General features: G+C 39.1%; 2 protein-coding genes across 3 annotated transcripts in view; one reads left to right on the forward strand and one right to left on the reverse strand.

Annotated features, from left to right (window-relative positions):
* KNOP1 (lysine rich nucleolar protein 1) overlaps nucleotides 1-14,507 on the forward strand; it is a 223,623-nt gene extending 209,116 nt beyond the window's left edge. Inside the window, exons 4-6 of the mRNA XM_056806304.1 lie at nucleotides 3,217-3,285; nucleotides 10,396-10,473; nucleotides 13,596-14,507. Coding sequence (XP_056662282.1) covers nucleotides 3,217-3,285; nucleotides 10,396-10,473; nucleotides 13,596-13,913 — 465 coding nt within the window. The 3' untranslated portion in view covers nucleotides 13,914-14,507. The remainder of the gene's footprint in view (nucleotides 1-3,216; nucleotides 3,286-10,395; nucleotides 10,474-13,595) is intronic.
* Nucleotides 14,508-18,297: 3,790 nt separating this feature from the next.
* The window catches only part of VPS35L (VPS35 endosomal protein sorting factor like), a 106,331-nt gene continuing 101,519 nt past the window's right edge, over nucleotides 18,298-23,109 (reverse strand). For both annotated transcript variants that reach the window (XM_007498179.3, XM_056806566.1), the window contains exons 30-31: nucleotides 21,913-22,059; nucleotides 18,298-21,450 (exon numbers count right to left, since the gene is read on the reverse strand). In XM_007498179.3, coding sequence (XP_007498241.2) covers nucleotides 21,352-21,450; nucleotides 21,913-22,059 — 246 coding nt within the window. In that variant the 3' untranslated portion in view covers nucleotides 18,298-21,351. The remainder of the gene's footprint in view (nucleotides 21,451-21,912; nucleotides 22,060-23,109) is intronic.

The raw sequence follows: 23,109 nt of genomic DNA on the forward strand, positions 1-23,109 counted from the left end.
GACAGAAGGGTGGGGGTGGGGATAGGCAAGCAGGGTTAAGTAACTTGCTCAGTCACAGAAGTAGGAAGTGGCTGAGACCAGATTTGAGCCCAGGACCTCCTCCCATCTCCAGGCCTTGCACTTTATCTACTGTGCCATCCAGCTGTCCCTGAATTGGGTTTTTAAAGAGATACTGATAGAAGATACAGAGCCCTGTCCACACTGAGAGGACAATACCAGCAAAGCCCTTCTGAGGAGGAAATGCAGGGGATTTTCAGGGGATTGGGGCAGAGAGTACTGCAGTTTTGTTGAAATATGGCACAGATACATGATATAAGACCAGAAAGATATTAGTGTCCAATCGTTGGTATTCTTAACACCAGACAAGAGAGCCTAGACCTTCCTTGGTAGGCATTAATGGCCACTGAAAATTTTTGAGCAGAGGAGGGATGTGACCAGATACCAACATACACTTAATTGAGTAAAAGAGGCACACCCCCTTTGCAAAAGAAGATATACATGGGTTTTGGTACTAAATCACTAGTGCATCTTCCCCATTATCAAAAGAAATAAATATCCAGGAGGGCCAGATGTTTTGAGACCATTAAGACATCACAGTCATGTGACCTTGAACCTGACCCTTTAACTTTCTGCCAGCTTGACTCCTCACAACAAAATTGGGGTCAGATGACTTGGCACTAGCCTGCTTCCCCAGGACAAATGTGTTACAAGGGCAGATGAGCACAGAAAAGAGGACCAGTGTAAATAGTGTTTTGTACATGTAGCTTAAGGAGTCATCTTCGTCTCCAGAAAGCTCTTGCCATTTAAGTCTCCCTGGAGATGGGAAAATTGGCTCTTGGTCATTGAAATGAAATGAGTCCAAATCATAAAAGCTGAGAGCTAGAACTTTCAGCTATGATGAAGAAGGCAGCTAGCTGCACATTCTCCCTCACTGATCTCAGGTAGGAGGTGGGAGTGGGAAGAGCAGAGAACTTGGAAAGTAAAGAGGACTTGGGGACCTAAGATGTAGGCTGTTTCCTATCCCACTAAGAACAGAAAAAGCAAAATAGATTTTCTCTGGATTGTAGTTCCCCCTGCGGGGTTGGAAATTTGTAATCCCAAGTGGTTTTGTGCAATTGGGTACCTCCTCCAGGGCTAGAGACATGACAGAAACTGTAAGGAGGGAGATCAAGGTATGTGTTATCTTGTTTATTTAAATAATTTTTTTATTAGACTGGTAAAGAATAAATATGAACATTTCTATATATCCAGAGGCCATAAAGACAACATTGTATATATGTGAAACAGTTCATCTGTTATATAGTTTGATGATTTTTTTTTAACCACATATTTAATTTATCATGTTGTAACAACCTGGCCCTTCCCTTTACTGAATTTCCCTCTTTACTCATTTAGGTATTTCTTTGATATTTATGTTATTTTCTTTTCTCTCTTTTTTTAACATCATTGTCACTACATCCTCTCCACATTTTTCCTCTTCTCACCAAATAAAAGTCCTTGTAAGAAATAAGTACAGTTAAGCAAAATAAATATGCATTGACATGTTAATATCTTCAGATGCATGTCTTAATCTATCCTGTAGTTTGTCACTTTTCCATCAAGAGATTTAGTGTTGGTTTGTATTCCATACTTGGAGAAGGCGAAGGGAGCCTCAGGTTTCTAAGATTGACTCCTTTTCCATCTATAGAACTAGGAGCTCTAGCCCAGCCTTGATTGGATTGAGTTTTTACAACTCTTTGACCTTTGCCATCCTTAATGGAAATGAGAAGAGAAAGGAATAGGCCATAGCTATAATAATTTTGTTGTAGGAAAAAGTCATCGAACCAAAGGATTTCAGATAGTTGCTTGAAGTTGGAATAGTTTCTCCCCTTGTTTCTTAAAGAGATAGTTGTGTAAGTGATGTATTCATAAGAGTTTTACATGGGCAAGGTAGGGAGACATCAACCAGTTTCAACTTTTTTCATATAAGTTGTTTTTTGTTAGTGGTGGTTTTTTTTAGAGCTAAAAATAAATCCTCCAGTCAACCTAGCTTAAGTCATCTATAACTTAGTTGTTATTTCCCATTTGATCATTGTTTAGGTAGGTTCTGTGTTTGCTTGCCATCTCAGTTGACCTCTTCAGACTCAGAGTTGCAAAGAACCTTAGAGACTTGTCTGGTCTTAATGGATGCTAATATTTGTAGGCTAGACCTGTAATTTCATAAGCTTCCAGTGAGAAAACTCCCTTTAGCATCATCAGTCTCTAGCTGTTCTTTAATTAATTTAATTAATAATTAATTTATAGTTGCTTGGGTCACTGTGATTCAGTTCAGAGTTTTATAGCCAGTCTGAACTAAGGCCATATTTGAACCTTCAGCCTTCTGTCCTCTGAAACCAGCTCTATTCACTAAATATACTACTTGTAAGTTACAGTGTAAATTCTTTCAGTAAGAACTCTTAAGTCAGAAGGACTAGAGCTAGGCTAATAGTGTTAAGTGACTAGTCTAGGGTCACACAACTAGGAAGTGGCAGGGGTTAGATTTTGAACCCATGTCCTCCAACTCCAGACTCTGGCACTCTATCCACTGTGCCCCTTAATTGTCCCCTTTGAAAGACTTTTTACACACATCTCATTTGATCCACACATCTCTATGAGGGTAGGTACTATGGGTATAACTCAGTTTCATAGACAAACTGAAGGTCTTTGAGCTTGGTTGACTTGATCATGGTCACAGCTAGAAAACATCAGAAGTAGGTTTCAAACCCAAGAGTCTTTTTAATCTATTATTCTTTCCATTATACCACACTGCCTCTCTGTTACTTGGGTACGAATCCTCTCTAGCATCCCTGACATTTTGTAGTCATCTAGTCACTACTTGTTGACAGTATCTTTCCTAGTTCCTAGCTGACAGGATATTCTACTATCCCTTGGACTTCCTGGCAAGCTATGATGTTGGGATCAGGGCACTGTGCCCTGACCAAGTTTCCTGGACTCCCCAATAGCTTTCCCTTCATCAGTATGTGTTCCTTCAGCTGTGGTCATTACACCATCGGTCCCTTTCTTGACCCCTGGAGATAATATGCTTCCTGCCAGTGGTTGTGTTTATTCCCCAAAGGAGTCAGGTAGAATTTGTCTGCACAGCAGTTTTCCAGCTCTTCTGATGCTGGGCTGTTGAAGACCTTTGCAAATGTACACACACTTGCACATATCACATGAGTTTTTGCTTTTACTATTCAGGGACATGAATCAGACTTGGAAGTGGTATCTGAAAAAAAGGGAAACTTGGATGAAGTCACCATAGACACGGTATAGTAAAGCATCTATCATCCAACCTTTCATAAAAGTCAGTGCTGGTTGCTGTTTGCTAACTGTAATAGATAATAATGAGGGGGGCGGTATATTTGATGGCTAATTGATAGCTAACAGATCAGGCAGTTATTCTGTTTCTTCTGTCTTCCCCTCCTCCCTCTATACCTCCCTTCCTCCCATTTCCTCCCTCTCTCCCAGCCTCCCTCTTCAACCTCTTCAGTTTCCCTCCCCTTTGTCTTCTGCTTCTGCCTACTAAATCACTCAGGGTGAGTTGGTGGTGTCGCAAATGAAAATACTTTATCTTCTTTTATCTTAAGTAAGGATTTATTTGAGGAAGACAGGAAAAGATGGAGAATGGAGGTAAGAGGGTTAAAGATTTCCCTAGACTACAGGTTGGCCTTAGGTTGGAGGATATTGGGATAGAGTTCAACTTGAGAGGAATTATTGAACGGTCTGGCTTTCAGTCACTATCATAAACAAAGCAAGCCAAAGAGATTATCCAAGTCCAAGGGATAAATCGGCTCCTCCTTCCCTGGTATATGACAACCAGCAGAAGACAGATCCAGAGTTCAGCCACCAGTTGGTTTGGCTCCAAACTGTCTTTCCCAGGAACATTCCAAATAGAACCTTGGTTTGATCAACAGGTCACCACTCAGCCACTGTTTCTTGTCTTGCTACATGCCTTTCCCAATTCCTCTTTCACATTCCTCCCTTTTCGTCTTAAAAAAAAATAAAACCAGCATTTTTTAATGATACTTACCTTTTAGATATGTTTTGTTATCTTTCTAACTCTCTAATTCTTAACCCTGTACTATGTTAAATATTCCTTTACCCTCCCAAAACAACAAATCCTAATCTTATCTTAGCTATTCTGTCTATCTAGTTCTATGCTAAGTTTTGGGTATAGGAAAAATGGTTTAGGTAGGGATTTACATGAAATACAGTTTTGACATAATAACTCATGTAACAATATTAAACAATTTCAAAAGTATTTCGAATATGTAACTATCTCCTAAGATCTACAAATTCAACTAAGTAAAAATTTCTATTACTAACAGTTGCTAACCTTAAATCATAATGTAATCTAACTTCTATACTTAAGTAGTTTTATGTCTGTCCCTACTTCCCTAAGCTTTTGAATGAATTTTCTAAACTGTCCCTATAGTTAGTTATTGGAACATTAATAAATTATTCTAAAATAGTTTGTTAGTACATTAGAATTTACATGTGTACATAGGTTGTATCTATATAGATTTACATATGTATAACCATAATACTTGTTCTTGATTTCTGTGCAAACTCATACAGATAAGAAATATCTTTGTCTGTTTGAATTTTCCACAGAAATCTATATATCAGTGTGAATTTTGTGTTTTGCAACTATGCATATGTTGTATACTTATCCATTCCATGAGATTTCTTCCTACATTGTATTTCTGTGTAGCATGTATATGTATATATGTGATATTAACATGTATGTTACATTCTTACATAACCTCATGATCATAAATCCAAACTTTCAAAGTCCTTCCATGTCCTTTGATGTTGATTGTAGAAACTGTGCCTCTTGGGCTCTCTTCATCTGGTCAGCATGCCACTCTTCTGCTGTTGGTCTTGATTGTAGGCATGTGTTCTTCAATTCAGGAACATACTGGAACAATCAGGAACATACTGGAATAATCAGGAACATGCATGCATGTAAGGTCTTTACATGTGCATGTATGTAAGATTGAAATTTTCATTGTGCATGAAAGTAAGATATGAATTCTTCATGATTGCTTGTCAGAAATCAGTTATTCTTCATGTGTGGAAGTAAGCATTACATGTAATCATCTTCATGAGTGGAAGTAAGCTTTACATATGTTCATCTTCATGAGTGGGTGTATGCAGTATAGTATAAATTCTTAGAATTTTGTTAAGAATATAAATTTGAAGTTTTCTTATCTTTTTGTCATTTTAATTTTTCCACAAGGAGATTTATTGTATGTTGTCTTTAGTTATGTCTTAGAGATAGAATTTGGATGTAGTATAATTTGATTGATTTGGAGTTATGTATTCATTTGAAATAATTTTGTTACTTTCTTTGCTGTTAGTATTGTAGACAGAGACTTTTTATAGAATATGTAGAGACTTTTCTATGGCTGCTAATCTTTTAAAAATTCATATTTCCTTTTTCTCTATGTTACTGACTATTTCTTTCTGGAGCTGTTTTGTTTGCTTTTGCAGTGCCTTCCTGTTATCATTTTAACATGTGCCATGCTCTCTTGTCTGTACTTTCTGTTGATTAGTAGTCTTGGGTGTGCTTTCCTTTGATAGGGACTGTTATTGATTATTTTCCTAGGACTACTCGTGTTGCTGTTCTTGACTATGGCTTTTTTTTTTATCAGATGTCATTTGCATGTATCTTCATTGATGACATGATCACATTGTTGTTTCTTGTGAGGTATCTGAAACTATGAGGTAATATCTTCATGGTATACTCTCTCTTCCTTCCCCCAATAGAGATTGTTTTAGGATGAAGGTTGAGAGATGTGGATAATCTGTTTCAGTTCTCATCTAGAACTTGATATTAAAGTCTTTACTAACAAATTCATCCAATGTGAATCTATGCTTCAATAGCATTCTAGGTGTTTGTACCTGTCATAGTGATGAAGTTGGAATTTTCTGCCAAAAGCTTAGGAGTTTTCTTGTTGTTATTGAATTACTTAGTTGTTCTTTTGCTGGAATATTTTCTTTTTCTACCTAAGACTAGTCTTCATTCTCATAAGGTTTTGTGTCATATGTTACCCTATGGAACCCCAACTAATCTTGGTTTCACTCTTACTGCATGAATAGTATTTGTCATATTTGTGAAGTTAGAGAATAGATGTGAAGTTGTATATCCATCTCTCCTCCTCTAGTTCTTTAATATGTTCCTTGATATACACCTTCCCATTCAAAATCTTTATCTGAATAAGCCATGTAATTCAATTTCTCTATAAAGTCATCTTCATTATCACTCCCAAATCTTGCATAAAGTTCTTCCAGTGGTATACAACTTGTTCTGTGCCCAAAGATCATCTCATCATCATCATATTGGTAAGATTTTGATGGTTTGGGTTTCAGGTATTCAGTTTTCTCACTTGTGTCCCACACATCCCCTTCCTTGTCTACCTCTTGATGAAGCTTATAAAATTGGTAAGGCATCTGTTCTAAATCATCATCTTGGTCCATTATTATTACACCATCTGGTATTCCTTCTGACTCAGTTTCTGATTCTGAATCATTGAATTCTGTAATCCTTATGTTATTCATTGGATTTTGTTCAGTGCCATGTAAACTTGTTTCAGATGTTAACTCTGGCTTTGTATTTTGATCTAATCCTATGTCACCAGCCTTTATGTTTCCCAAATCAGTTTCTAGTTGTTTCTCATTGTTAAGCTTTAGATTAATGTTTTTAGGATTAAACTTGATGGTGTGAATTTCAAAACTATGCTATGGGGTTAATTTCTTCTTGCAGAGATATGTAATGCTGTTACTAACATTTATAGAGTCTACTCTATCATCAATATGAAAGTTCTGTTCCTCTTCCCTCTCTTTTGACTGTGTAGAGATAGAAATCTTATCCTCTATGTTGTTTTGTTCTGGGAATAAGTGTAGTACATCTGCATTTTCCCCTGCATCATTAGGATGTGTGCCTTCATTCTTTCCTACAGTACTCCATACATATATTTCTGGCTGTGTAGCTAAGGTGTGTATTGCTACTGAGTCACTCTTCATTTCTTTGCTTTCTTCAGCCAGCTGTATATTTGAATCAGTTAACTCTCCTTGATTTAAATAATTTCCTCTGAAGTCTTCATTTGAGGTTGAATGTACTATATCCTCTACTACATTGGTCAATGAATTCAAATCATAGCTATTGTTTTTCTCATATAATTTTATTTGGCCAGACTCCCCCCTGCCACTTAGAATGTTGGCATCAAGTCTGCCATTCGAATCCTTGGTTGTTCTTTCAGTTACTAAGTCTTCCATACCATTCCTCTTTTCAAATTTAACTGTCATGTCACCTCCATTACTTTGAATAGGATTATTATTTTTAAATGTAATGTCAGCTTCATTTTCAGTAAATTTTGTATTGTCTAAATCAGTCATTGCAGGATGGAAAATTTCAGCTTTAGGATTCAAAGTAGATGTTTTTTTTTCTAAGGATATCTGTTCCATATAGCTATCTGAAGAATTAACTGAGTTTTGTGGGACTTTGTGCAAATCTGTGATGTCTTCTGATTTTCTGTTACAATCACTTTGCTGTAGGGAATCGAAATTTTGTTTCTCTGTTTCTTTCACTAACTTTTTCTGACTTTTTCTTGTACAAAATTCAATCCCTGTGCCCGATCTGCACTGAAAAAAGTTCTCCAAGAATGTTTTGACTTGATTTGTACTTTTTTTCTGTGTGGTTACCATATAGCCTTTCTCTAAGTCTTTTATCTCTGTTGCTATTTGAGAAATGATGTCCTTAACTTCTGCATCAAGCTGTTTTACTTGTCTCTCTGCCTGTCATCTGATCTTTTGCATTTGCCATCACTCACAGATTCACTTTCTTGCACTAATTTTCCATGGTTTCTTAACTGTTTCCTCCTAATTTTAACATCAGTCTCTCTTTCACCATTTTTTCTATCTCCATGTACCAAACTACATACATTATAAGCCTGGTTTCATAATTCTCTTCTAACCATGTCAGAATATTTAAGTTTAGCTCCTGATTTAATAGCCTGTTTCATTTCTTGTAGATCTGTTGCCTGTTGTGAGGATTTCAGTGTACAATGCTGACAGCAAGTGGGATTTTGCTTTTTGTATTTTGCTTGTGTGCTCATGTTGTTATTTACTTCATATTTCTTTTTCAGAAAACAATCTTTGATCAGGCGTCCTGTCTTATGGCAGAAAAAAGCATTGCCTATTTTCTCTCTGCCCTGTTCTTGGCTTATAAGCAGGTTTTGTATATGTCCTAACAGTATTCAACTTTTTTATTTCCTCAATCTCCTTATCCCTTAAATTTTTTTGTGTTTCTTCTAATTTTTCCTTTAAATCCTGCATCTATTTATTTTGCTCTGAATGATTTTCATGAATGTAAATTGCGGTTTCTCGTAATTTGATTAAACTCACTGTGTCATATTTTGGAAAATAATATCTGAAAAAGTTCTTTAAGTGAGGTGTGCAACCTTTCAAAAACTGTCTCTTAACATTCGATGTAGATTCCTCCGTATTAGCCTCTAAGCCCATTATGGATTCAGCCATTTCAGACAGATGATCTATAAATGAAGTTGGATGTTCCCCTTTATTTTGCATTAGTTTGTCAAATCTTGCCCATGCATTAGGCTTTGAACAACACTGCTTAATAGCTTGGAGCAAGTCTTCCCTACATTTCCTCAATTAGGTCATGCTGGTGGAATTAGCAAAATCAAGGTCTTCCCTTTGCTCCTCTGTGGATCAACTGGTCAGGTTGTTTTCTGACCTAGTCTTTTCAATGAATTGGCGATGCTCATGAGGGCTAAACATTTCTGACAAAAAAATGGAAATCTGGGTCAAAAATTTGGAAAGCACATTTGAGTTCTTTCTGAGGCTTATAGGGCTAGTTGATAAATTTTGGAACCCATTTCTTCAGGGAATCTAACTCCTGGGTTGTAAACTGTCTATGCACCTTTAAATGTAACACACCAGCTTTACTTGATATCTAAAGCCTTTGTGTGCATGGGCCACAGTGCTTGTAACAAAAGTCCACAATTGCTTTATCAGAGGACAGGGTGAGAAGCTAATAGAATTTGGAAAATACCTTGATCAGCCATAGATGGGGTTCTTCTTAAAGGCACATTTCAAAAATGTTGGTTTGGGAAAACTTGCCCCTCTCTGAGAAGGAAGTGGTTGGTAGGTCTGTTTCAGTTAGCTTTTTTGTAATTGAATTTTATCTTTCTACATATGACCATAGTCCTTGCTATCTGGGGTAGGGACTGAAGGCTCTGAGAGGGGAGACATTTAGAGATAAGTTATCTAGTGTCAATGCTGCAAACTACTGTTTTATATGCAGTTAGAACTTCTTGCCTAGGCTTTTTGGTGTATATAGAAACATCCTAATTATCTGAAGGGTCTAGTAACCTCAGTCTCAGTCAATTAAACAAGTACTCTAACATTAATTTGTTCATTCATTCATTCATTCACTCATTCATAGATTTTGATTTATTTATTTTTAGTCTTCTTTTCTTCTTAAATTCTTAGTTCCAAATTCTCTTCCTCCCTCCCAAGCCCCCTATAGACATTTTATTAATTGCTAACTGTATGCCATGCACTGTGTTAAGCACTTGAGGTACAGTGAAAAAAGCAAATATGACGGCTGACCTCAAGGAATAAGGGAATACTACTTGTACATATATAGGTGTAGGTGTATATGATACCTATTGCATCAAATCATCTAAGAAACATAAATTTGAATCATTGGGAAAAATTTATCACAAAGTCTCCTATACTTTACTCTGTAAGAATGACTGATTTCTTAGAATATAACAAATTAAAAGTATCACATTTTTCAAAGAGGAATAATGAAGGCAAGAATTCAGTTAGCAGGATGCTACATATAAGGGGAAGGACATAAAAGCAACTGCATTACAACATGGTACTGTTGTAATGAGGACAGTGAGCCGATAAAGAAAAGCAACCTTATATTCTGTTTGAGAAAGGATGAATGTGATACCTAAGTCCAAAATGTTTAAAATATATTGATTTTACATTTGGCAGGAGAGAGGGAAAAGATCCTGTTAATTGGGAAATTTGACTTATGTGGACTAGCTGATGCCCTTATGGTGCCTGATGATAATGAAGTGCAACTGTGAACTAGATCTCCTTTCTGTTGGGAGTCACAAAGCCTCAAGCAAGACATTCAGAAATTCACCTTTCTCCTTTACCATACCCATTAACCGATGAAACACACTTCATCATTTTATTATAATGAAGCTAAGGAAGGTTTTCGCCTTTCTCTCTTCCTTTGCCAAATCTTGGCCTTCCCTCAGTCTGGCACTGAAACATCCCTGAGAACACTGGTGTCTTTATCCTCTATTTCTTTTGCTTTCCTTTCTCACTCAGGTCAGAAGAAAGGCCTTGCAAGAAGAGATTGATAGAGAATCTGGGAAAACTGAAGCTCTTGAAACCAAAGTAGAAGCGGTATGTATGATCTTGGGCCCACGTCTTTGCATGATCCTGTGTAAGAGAGCAACAGCACTCTCTTCAGCATGCTAATCATATTCCCCTTTTAGCAGACCAGCCAGTCTTTAGATTGCAAATTTGAGGTCATGCGGTAGAACAAATTAGTCCAATCCCCAGAGATGGCACAAGCTGACTGACCTGCTCCCTCAGCAGTGGGGATTGTATTAAGCTTTAATTTCCATCCTTAGTTCAGACAAGTAGCATTTGCTCCACAGCCCCCTTGAAGAGGTGACCAATATAGGATAGCAACAAAGGCCTGGCTTTTTTTATTTTTGACTATAGTATATTTTGGAATAGAAATCACTACGTCATTTCCCACTGAGCATCAGAAAAGTCAAAAAGCACAAAAAATGAAAAGACGAGGGGCCACTGAGTGGGCATCTTTCCATTGGGGTTTGGCACCTTCTTTCCAAGCACAGCTTTGATGGGTAGTTTCTCAGCAAGGCCAGAGGAACCTAAGGGAAAGTTGAAGAGAGCTGTCTCACCCACTGCATGGGACAAGCCGTTTCCTTCAAATGTCAAGAACAGAGAGGAAACACCCAAAGGAACATGGTTTCTGCATCCTGTTATTGCCATGGCTGTCATAGCCCCACCAGCAGGCATTCTTGGAATAGAGGAGACTAAGTTTGGCTCTTTTCCCAGCTTTGAACTCAGAATCCCCCACATCTCTCTTCTCTTTGCTTCTCTTCTAACCAACTGCCCTTCTCAGTGATTTTGCAGAGGTTGTATTAGTCTCACCAGGAGTTAGCTTTATTAGTATCCTGGCTGAGCCGCTGGCATGACAAGCCACAAGCAGTGCCATAGAAGTCACATGGAAAGGAGCCCACAGACATGTAGTTACTGTGGCTGTGCTCTTCAGGTGGGTTACACAGACATGAATGTCCCAGTGTCTACAAGTCATTCAAAAAGGTCTCTAATAGTGATTCCTCAGGGGTTGTTGGTCCTAAGGGAAAAAATCAAGCACAAGACTAATTTGCCTGCATCTGTAACGAGCAGGCTGAAAATGCTGTCTTAAAAACCAAATGCTAAATAATTGCCAGCAGTTCTCTTCAGAAATTGTAGGGTTTGGAAAGCTGTAATTATTCTCGCATCCGTGCTGCCCAAATTCTCAGTAGCAGGAAAGTGTGTCACATATCGAATTGAGGCAGCTGTTTGACCAACCTGCACACATATTTCTCCCAAAGCTGACATTTGGTTTTATAGGGGAAAATTCTCATACAGTATGGGAGACCTGAATGGACTGTGCTGACAAGTCTAGCTCCTTGCTTATTCCATAAAGGTGTTGGGTTTATATGGTGTCTAAACTTACCATACTTGAAGAAAGATTTACTGTTTATTCTCTGATTAGGGAGGATGCCATGATGGAAAGAGTATTGAGGGGGCAGTGTTAGACAGCCAGGCGGATAGGAGGTACAAGAGGTCCTGGGTTCAAATGTGGCCTCGGATACTTCCTGGCTGTGTGACCCTGGGCAAGTCACTTAACCCCAATTTCCTAGCACTAATCACTCTTCTGCCTTGGAATCAAAGACAGAAAGTAAGGCTTGTTTGTTTGTTTTTAAGAAAGAGAGAAAGAAAAAGAAAGATCATTGGACCAGCAATAGAAGATCTGAATGTTCTAATCCCAGCTCTACTGTTCTATCTATTGGGAGTAGGAGGGTGTCCACCCTCCCTAATTCCCATCTTTAAAATATTGGGGTTGTTGGATGTTCAGTGTTCTGCGGATTGTAGAGCACTATATAATGAAAGTAAGAAGAAGCCAAGCAGGGAGTTTCCCCTCCATTTCTTAACATTCTGAGCCCCTGTGGATTTCTCATGCATGCATTTTTAATTTCAGCTTCCCTTTTTTCTGATTCATTTTAGTGATTTAATGTATTTAAAGAATTGCTTGAGAAGACAGAACTGAAAAAATGGAAATAATTATTAATCCAAAGCCCCTAGGTTTTCAGAATTGCCCTTAAATAACCCTGTATCCAAAGAGAAAATGAGGAGACTGATGTTAAATAGAAATACTAGGAATTCTCTGTGTGTGGGTGTCAGGTTCCCATTCACTGGAAGCTGGTTAAGGTAAAAGCAGAATCCTCTTACTCCAAAAAGATCTGTTACATTTAAAATCAGTGGTTTCTCACCGAAGAAAAACAACTGCTTGATCACATGGGTTGATGGGGATGTGACTGGGGATGTAGACTAAACGATTACACTGGTGCAAGCATCAACAACATGGAAATAGGTCTTAATCAATGGCACGTGTAAAACCCAGTGGAATTGCTTGTTGAGGGGGACGGGAGAACATGGATCACATAACCCTGGAAAATTATTCTAAATTAATTAAATAGAAAATTGGGGGACTAAATAAGTAAATAAATGAAAAATTCCTGATTCCTACATTTCCTAACTATATAGTTTCCTGCATCCATTGTTGGAATCAGCACTACATCTGGCAGACCAAAGCAAGAATCCTGGTCCCAGGAAACAGTAGGGGAAGGCAGGTTTCTATGCAGTTTTCTGCAGAGGGGTGACTTAGGCATTCGGGCAGGGCCTTACAGCCTCTTTGTGCTTCTTGATACACCTGCCCTTTCCTGGGACAAGCCAGCCTAAGTGAGAGAAAGTCTTTTAAGGCCTGGTTCAGAGGAAGTTTTAGAGAGCCTCTGAGAAAGGTACAGATGGCCCCTGAAAGAACCTGGCTGCTTCCCAGGTGAGCACTAGGACTTAAGGGGCCTGGTGTTTCAGAAAAAGCAGAAGCCTGGCGGGACTTTACCTCCTTTTATCAGTCAGCTTGATAGGGAGGAAAGGGCTCTTACTGCAGTGCCTGGAATGCCCTTATAGCCCAGATAGGTGGCTGTTCCCGAAGGTGCTAAGACTGGTTCTTTCATTTGGGGCTATCCAAACAAAAGTCAGAGCTCCCACTCTCCAAAAGTTTAGTTTGACAGAGAAAACTTCTACTTAGAGACCACTTCTTACACCCCATTTCTTGGTTAATTATGTTATTTGGATGTCAAGGAGACAGGAAAGAAAGATTGTAGTTCTGATTCAAAAAAATAACCATGTTTGGGTTTTTTGTTTGTTTGTTTCTATTTAAACAGCCTACTCGGTTTGGGCAGTGGGATACAGCGACTTTTGAAAATTCCGACCAAAAGATGAAATTCCTCAGACTTATGGGGGGCTTTAAGAATTCTTCCTCAGCACTCAGCAGTTCCCCAGGTACCCTGGGCAAACCAAACATGGCTCTGAACAAGCAGGCCGCTGCCACCTTGCAGCAGAATCTACAAGTGGAATTTGACAGAGCCATGAGCTGGAAGCAGCAGCGTGGAGTCGGACTTGGCTATTCAGCTTCTGCAAACAAAAACAAATTATTTTATATAGACAGAAATGCATCCAGATCTGTAAAGTTTGATGATTAACAATGTCTTGTTCCTCCTCTCCCACCCAAATTGCCAGAGTTGTTTTTAGGTTTTCTATTACATGAACTAAATGTTGAACTGCTTTTTAAGTAGTAAGCTGGCGGAGCTTCAGTCGGGTGGTGGATTTCAGAGCCCCTCAAGGGGCTAGAGGGTAATCTGTATTATAAAAGCCAGAATAGTGTTTCTAGTATTAAAAAACACTTTTATGTTTAATGTTCAAAATTATTCTGGACGAATGGAGGCCATGATATACTAATATCTTTTTTTTTTTAAACCCTTACTTCCAGTCTGAGTATCAGTTTGACAAAAAAGCAGCAAGGGCTGGATTAAGTATCTTGTCCACAAGCACATAGCTAGGAAGTGTGTGAGACTAGATTTGAACCCAGGTGCCCCCTGACTCCAGGTTTTCCCCTTTGCCAAGTTTAATTTGTGGCCTTGGTCCTTCTATAGTAGTGAAATAATTTTTGTTTATCTGGGAGTAGCTCTGGGAAAAGGAGCAATCATGAAATGCAAGAGAAGAGTTACAGCTAGAGTTATTCTGACATTAAGTGTTCAAGCATTTCTAAATAAATTTTTTTCATTAAAAATTTTCAATTGACAGATCTAAATTTATCTCTCTTCCATCTGCTCCCCAACCTCCCCTCAGAACAAAATTAAAGACTAAAAGTTCTTGTAACATATGCATATTTAAGTAAAATAAATTCCCATATTGGGAATGTCTTATTCTGAGTCAATCACGCGTCAGCACGCTTCATCATTGGTCCTCTGGAATCATAGTGGCCATTGCACTGAGCAAACTCAACTGCCTTAATTTTCAGTGGGAGGCCACAGTTTTAGATTCATTAAAAAGTAAAAAGGTTTACTGGTATATTTTGATCCACTTGTATATAGAAAGGTCTGGGCAAGGTTGTCTGTTTCAGATCCCTTTTGTAGTCTGGCTTTTGCTTGAAAATCTCTAGTGAAGGTGACCCTTTCTACTTTGGGAAAGCATGGATCATAAGGAAATTTTTCCCAACCTCAGGCCTCACTTGATTGCATCCTTTGCAGCTTCTTCCACTGCTCCTGCTTTTGTCCCCTGGGGCTAATTTGGCTTCCACTAGTGTGACCATGAAAATATGGGTTCAAGACTGTGAATTGCCAAAACTGTAAAAATAATTTTAGTGTCTTGATTTTATATAAAAAATAAGTGGTCGCCATGGGAAAATTTCCCAAATATGAAATACCCAAGTCAGCTGGGTTTTATGGAGATTTTAATTAATACGAATGAAGGAATTAAGGGAAGGGAGAGAGACAGACTAAGAGGAAATAGTAGGAAAAGGCCCATGGCCTAGGCCTTTCTCTTTAAGAGAGAAAACTCAGTCTTTTATCCACTCACCACAAGATTTTGTCTCAAGCAAAACTCCAACTAAGTTCAGAGGCCCAGCTACTCCAACTAGTCCAAGATCCAACTCCCCCTAAGTTGAGAGAGCCAGCTCCTTTTAAAGAGAAATTTCTCTTATGTCACCTCCCCTAAATTTTCACATCTACCAATCACAGTAGACGTTTTCCACAGGACTGACCATTCTTAATTCACATCTTCTTTTGTTAATCACCTTCCCTGAGTAGACTAAAACTTCACACCTCTTGCTAAGCTTGCCCTTTGTAAGTTTCTTGACCTTTTAGTGATTAATTTAACCTTTATAGGTACTGAGCACCTTTTTTGTATTAGATTTAAAAATAGACCTAGCTTAAGGTTCTAGCTTCACTATACGTATGTTAGGGACTTTTCATTGTTCAATAAGGAGTTTACAACTTTATCTTCCCCTAAAGTATGCCTAAGTATGGGTGGAGTAATGTTAAAATTCCCAATACATTCCTGATCAAGTACCTCCATTGTTTAAATGGGGGAATAGCCTTAACCAAATGTTCCAAGGTAGAGTCTGAGCAGTTTTAAGATTCACACTAGGCTTACCAACTTTCAGGTATTAGAAGATGGCAACTATGATTCCCATTGTATTCTTCATTTCTTCCATCTTAATCTAACAGACTTGAGACCTTTCATTGTCTTAAGAGGCCCTCCTCCAGGCATTCTTCATTTAACCAGGGCCCTTCACCCTGAAGTGAACACAGCACTAGAATCAGCCACGTGGCACTGTGATTAGGGCTAGGCTTGGAGTCAGAAAGACTTACCCAAGTCTTACCTCAGATATTTATCAGCTGTGTGAACCTAGACAAGTCACTTCTGTTGGCCTCGATATTTACTTAACTGCAAAATACTTCAAAGGACTGTTATGAGAATCGAGTCAGGTATTTGTAATGCTTTTAGTATAGAACCTGGCATGTGGAACGTGCTTAATAAATGCACATTTCCTGTCTTCTAGAACTATTCTTCTCATTATAGCATAAGATCACATTAGCTTTTGGGGCCACTATACATACACTTCACTCACTGAGCTTAGTCCAGTATGGTTTTCCCCATTGTGTCCTTCTGAAGTTGTTTTAAACCAAGTGTAAGTTTTTCCTTATTAAACTTCATCAAGATTAGGCCCAGTAAGAGGCAAGTAGGAAGTACACTGGGTAGAGCACCAGGTCTGGAGTTAGGAGGATCTAGCTTCAGATAATTCCTAGTTGCGTGACCATGGGCAAGCCACTTAATTCCTGTTGCCTAACCCATTATTGCTCTTCTACCATACCAATATGGTTCTTTTTTAAAAAAAACATTTTTTTTCTTAAGATTAGGCCCAATAATGCAGCTTCTCAAACTTAAGTTCTGTCTCCCCACTCCCACTTTTTGTCATCTACAAATCTGACAGCACCTTTGCTTATACCCATGATTGCCAAAAATGTTAAAATGGCATAGGTCCAACCCTGGGTGCCAGGTGTATGCATCTAATCTATGGTCCATTCATTCAACCAGTTCCAAATTCACCTAAAGTACCACCATATAGTTTACATCTCCATATCTTCTACAAGAATAGCCTAAAGGCTTTGCAGATATCTAAGTAGAGATAGATTCCCCTAGTCTACCAGACTAGTAACTGGGTCAGAAAAAAAAAGATACTGCACTGGTGTGACGACTGGAGGACCCGGGTTCAAAGTATGCCTCTGACACTACTTGCCTCCCTGTGCCTTGGTTCCCCCTCTGCGAATTGAAGCATTGGTCTAGATGACCTTCAAGGGCTCCTCACAGCTTTAGGATTGGAATCTGAGGCCAGTTTTTTGATCAAGCCATGCTAGATCTTTGGAATATCCATTGCTTTTTGTAGATGCTGTTTGCTAATCATCACTTGAATTCATTCTAGCATTTTGCAAGGAAATAGTCAAGTTCACTAGCCTCCATCTTGCAGGCTTCCTTCTCCTTGCTGGAATTTGGAACATATGCCTACCTTGAATCCTTTTGTCTCTGCTTCACTAAGATCTTTCAGGGGTGACTGGTGGGAACTCAGCAATCACATCTGCTGGTTGTAGCTTCTGGGCTCAGTAACAAACTCATCGAGGTTGGGTATGTGCTTCCTTACTATCAAGCTACATTTCTTGTGTCCCAACTCCTTATTAGTCCATTTTTCTTTTCTATTGTACAACTGGTGGGAAAAATTAAGCAGCTCTTGTATTCTCTTTCATCGTCTCACCCACCCAGAGCTTTCCCTTTTCTTCCAGCTACCCACTGCCTCCAGTAGAGCTAAATATCCTGGTTGCTTTTGCTTTCACCTCTAGATTCACCAAGAAAATTCTTATCCCTTATGAATATTACATGGCAAGAATCATTTTTCAATGGCTAGGTCTTAGAGCATTAGCAAGTAATTGACTGAGTTCCTTTCTCAAACGTGAGAAGAAATCAACTGGCCTCTGAACAGTGTCTAGCTTTTACTTCTGACTTTTCAGATGAAACTAAAGAATCCACATCCTAAAAAAGGTAAGCAGAAAAAGTAGACCTATTATTTTCCAGATTGACTTCTGAACTAAACAAAATGACAGCCATACAATGAGGTGGCTCAGTGTATAGAATGCCAGGTCTGGAGATGGGAGGTTTTGGGTTCAAATTTGACCTCAGACACTTCCTAGCTATGTGACCCTGAGCAAGTCACTTAACCCCCATTGTCTAGCCCTTCCCATTCTTCTGCCTTGGAACCAGTATTCCAGTATTCATTCTCAGGCAGAGAGTAAGGAGAGTTTTGTTTTTAAATGGTAGCTGTAATGATTGAACAAGATGGTTGATAGCCATATGTTTGCTATTATCCACTATGAAAAATGCATTCCCCACCTCTACTGTATAGATCTTTTGTAAATAATCCATGGTCACATACAACAGTCACTGGTCTATATAGATGTGAAAATGGATTAGACGTAAGTATTTTGTACATGATGTCTTATTTTTCTGAGGCTAAAAAGTAGAAAGTTTTACTCATTTGTTGTTGCTTAGGATATTTTATTGTACATATGCACGATGATTGGCTCTCATATGTTCTGTGCAAGAAGCAAGATCCAATGAAAGAAATCAAGAAACGAGCCTACTTTGCCAAACACTGTGTTTGGCTCCAGAGAAACAATAAGAAAAAGGCAGTCCCTGCCCCCAAAGAGCTTACAGTCTAATGGGGGAAGACAACCCAAGAAGAAAGCTGGAGAAGGCTGCGGAGACGGGGCACAGTAGACTCCAGTCCAAGTAGTGTAGCTGGTGGTAAATGAAGAGCCGGCTGGCCGGAGTCCTGTTTCAATAGAGGCCGTGTGGGGAGGTCTTTACTCCCCTCTCCGGTCATGGGGCCTGAGGGGACTGATGAGGTGCGAGTCCCAAAGCGAACTTGGTCCTGTGCTACAGTGGGTTTCCTGGGAGCATGATGGGGTGCAGCTGGTGGAAAGTAAACATACATTCACATGATTTTCCTCCCCAACTGGTCTTTGGGAGGTGCAAAATCTAACCAGGTTTTAAAATTTTTAACTTCAAAGTGGACCGAGACATCGGTTTCTAAGTGAGAAAATAATCTTAGCATTTTTTTCCCCCTCTTCTTTGTTCTGGCACAATTGTAACCAATTACTCTCCATATTGGGGAGGGTGGATGCCAGCAGTCATTACCTACAGGGATCTAACGATTTCATGCTGTTCGGTTTCCCCAGCCTTTCAAAGCAATTATCCCCATTTTTATAATGATTCTTATTTCCCTAACTTTTTTTTTGGTAGGTGCGGTTTATATATAAGAACATTACGGAACTCTTGAAATCTTATTTCTTCCTCTGGAAAGAGAGGCAGCAGGATACAGAGCAGAGCCCACAGGCCCTGAATCTTTAAACTCTCAGTGTACACCAATAGTTTCCTCATGTGCAAACTCCTTATACCAATGAGATAACAGGTCCTCTCTATCCCTGAACACCTTTGGTTAGGAATTGAATAACTCTTTATATTGATTTCCCCTTATTTTCATGTTGGGCTCCTGTTAAGAAAGTCTGGATTATCATTAAAACAAGGTCATACTCATAACACCAACTGTAACTGGTTTTAGAGAACGACTCATTTATCTGGGAAAACAAAGGCACACTGGTTTGAAAGATAACTTCCTTTAGTTTTGCTCCCATTGTCACAACAGAAGAAAATATTTCTCCGAGGTAACTGAAAGTTTATGAAGCAGGTAAGAACAATTTACAAAATGTATTCATGATTCCTCTAAGTTATACAGAGGGGCCAAGAGTCTTAATCCCATTTTAAGGGGATTTGACTAGCACTGACTTCTAGATGCCGTCTAGTCAATTCATAGCTGAGGAAATTGAGGCCCAGAGCTTAAGTGATTTGTCCAAAGTCACAGGTAATAAATTGCAATTTTGATTCAAACTCGAGTCTCCTGATTTCCAGGCTTTCCACCTTAAATTAGATAAGTTTACTCTCTCGATTATAGCCACCAGAACAAAAACGCTACTATATGCACATAGCACTGGTTCTGGACGACTCCCATAGAAAGTTTTGACCTTGAGGTTCTAAGCGTTCTCTGTGGGTACCAGCTCTGGCAGTTGTAGCTCATGAGGCCCAACTGGTGTGCTTTCCTTAATCTACTAACAGCTCCAAGAAGGAGTTCTTGGCAAAGACATCTAAGATGGCGTAACTACAAAATGCTACCTTTCTCCTTCCACGTGAACTGAGTTTTACCTCTGAAATACTAAAATACAATCATGAAAGAGTGGGCACGAACCATGGTAAAGAGGCACATATTCAGAGGACAAAAGGCTAGACCACTCAACTCTAGGGCTTCAATGCCTTAAATGTCTTTTTACTCCTAAAGGAGTCCTCACAAAGCTCTCCTTCCTGGGTTTTTCATGGGCTGCTCAACTAGGCCACAGGATCTTCTCCCTGTAGCGTGGTTTCTAATTTCCAGCTTGTTAGCTGTTGAATTGCTAACTGGCTCTCCTTTCATTTTGAGAGGTCCCACTCCTAAAGCTGTTTCTCTGTAGAAATGTGTTTTTGCTTCTTCAACTTTTGACTAAAACTCCTGAACCAACTATCCAACTTATAGTTTGTCTCCTGGACAAGTAGCTCCGCTGCTAGATACTAAGGCTAGTGTAAGGGGGAGAGAGAAATCCCTTACTACTCCACCTAAAATGTTCTCCACAGATTTTACAGTAGAAAATTACTATCAAAGTGATCAATCTACTTATTAATATATTAATCTTTTAAAATCCTAAAAGGCTATTTAATGGAAATTAATGTTTCTTAAATCAAAAAATTGAGAATGGGTATTTGTATCCTGAAGTAACTTGCTAGATAATAACAATTTAAACAGATCCCTTCAAGTTTGCAAAGAATTGTATATACATTTTCTCACTTTAGCCTCACAAATCCTATGAGGTAGATTCCCTGGGTATTATCTATTGCCTTCTTATTGATTAAGAAATTGTGGCTCCAAGAGGTTAATTAATTAGTGTCCAGTCACATCAGAAGCATAATTTGAACTGAGATCTTCCTCACTCCATCTTCAGGACTTTCCAAATAGGATTTTAGGATTATCTTTAAAAAAGAAAAGGTGTTAGGAGGATTTTCATGTTTACATGCAATATTTTTTTTCTTAAACAAGACAAGAGCAGCAGGGGCTAGGCAATGGGGGTTAAGTGACTTGCCCAGGGTCACACAGCTGGGAAGTATAGGAGGCCAGATTTGAAACCAGGACCTCCCATCTCTAGGCCTGCTCTCAATCCACTGAGCCACCCAGCTGCCCCCATGAAGTGTTATTTGTAAATAGAAACCAAGATGCCTTTTTCTTGCAGATGGGAATTGATGATGTAATGAAATCTGATTTTAGCATACCTCTTTGGATTGTCAGAATAATTTAAACCAATGCCAAAATAAAAAGCAAGCTATCATGTTAAGGGATTCTTAAAATGAAAGAAGACGAAATTCCAATAACAGCCTAGGATAATGTATATATTTCCTGACTGAACTACAGAATCCTGAGCTCAGAGCTCAGGAACAAGATTCTTTTGGTCAGGTCCTGGTTTGCAGTGGGAGCCTGAGGGCCAGTTCAGTCAAATGACTCATTTCTGGTTGTTTACTTCGTTTCTTGATATATTCCAGCGTTTTCACCTAAAAGGAAAAATAAAGAAAGATGTCCTTCTGGTTTATAATTTTCAGGCCCAGCTCCCCTAAGACACTGCCAGATCAGCTAAGTTTACGCATTCTTGCCTAGAGGCCCACTTTGGCAAAAAAAACATAAGAACTCTGAAGGAAAAGAAGAAACTCTGTATGAATTAAATTACAATGTGCACTCAAGACAGATTCACCCTTCTTTAACAGGAGCTAGATGTTGCTTTCTAGATAACAATTTCTTCCAAAACAATTAAGCTTTTCAGCAGTAACTGTTCTGCTCACTGAGAAAGTAAGCCCATAAAACTACGTGTCTGTGGCCTTCCTAAAAGGTGAGGTTGGGGAGAAAGATATTTCTCATCACTTCTCATACTAGGGGATTCTACTAAGAGCCTTATCCATTCCTTATTAAGCCTTGGATACAAGAAGGCCACTCGGGGCTGTTACCTTTGCCATGCTTACCATGGTCCTGGTGTCTGCACAGCCATGCCTCTGGGCTAGATTCCACAGGTTAACAGAAAGCTGATTAAGTTTATTGTTTCGCAGATCACCATGAGCTAAGATGCTGTTAAAGAAGGAAAGTGCCAGAACACTCTGGCGCTTCAGGGTCTGAAATGGAAAAGAAAATCAATGATTTGTCTGGCCAACCAACTGCAAGTGGGCATCTTGGAATTAAATTAACAAAGGTCTGGTGGAAAGAGTGTGAGATCTGGAGTTACATGACGAAGTCTGAATGCCAGCTCTGCCTCACTGGTCACTCATCCTCTATGGCCTCAGTTTCCTCATCTATGACATGAGAGGGTTCTACAACTATGCTTGTTTAGTCAGAAGGGAAACATAATAAATTCAGTTATCTAATTAAAATTGGTTTTCAATCAAACTGATTCTGTTGTTACTGATTCCGTTCTGTATCATTGCTGACTTTTTTGTAACTGGCCAAGTCCTATTTCATGTCTCATTTTGGAAATTCCGGCTTCCTTGCAAATCACCCATTGTTTAGAAGTTCAGTTCTCTTGCCAATCACTTTCTCTCCTTGCCTCAAGGAAATATCTGTTATCCCTGAAGGATGCAGCTGGATGCCAGGGCTTCTAATCTATTAGCCAAAGTATTCTGGTCTACAATTGCTAACCCGTCCTTGCAGGGGGATTGAACAATGAACATTTCTTAGTGACAAGATGGAAGAAGTTGTTGCTAGCCTCTCATTTCCAGCCAATCACATTATTCTTCACATCTATGATGCTACAGACTTTGTAACCAAACTTTTCCAACCTATGCTGCTGCCTTCTATTCTGGATGCCTCTCCTTTTGTCTATAAAAGAGAGCCAGCCTCCTCATTCTGGGTCTTAACTTTTCTGAGAGGCCAAGATCCTGTTTATTGACAAATTTGCATTTCATCAATAAACATATTGTGCTCAGAGCTTTGTGCCAGGTCTACAATTGGGAAGACTGATCTCCCTGAGATCAAATCCAGCCTCAGACATGTAAGGATGAAATTAATTCTCCCCTGCCCATTTTTAGATTTAATCACAGAATTGTATACACCCCATTTACACGAGTGGGGGAGGTCTGTGATCCAAGTGTGTGATAGTGGGTGACGAATCAGAATCAACTGACTGACCCCTGGGCAGTCCCAAGCAAAGCTTTAGCTGTAATCGGTAC

Source organism: Monodelphis domestica, chromosome 7, assembly GCF_027887165.1.
Source record: "Monodelphis domestica isolate mMonDom1 chromosome 7, mMonDom1.pri, whole genome shotgun sequence".
NCBI lineage: Eukaryota > Metazoa > Chordata > Mammalia > Didelphimorphia > Didelphidae > Monodelphis > Monodelphis domestica.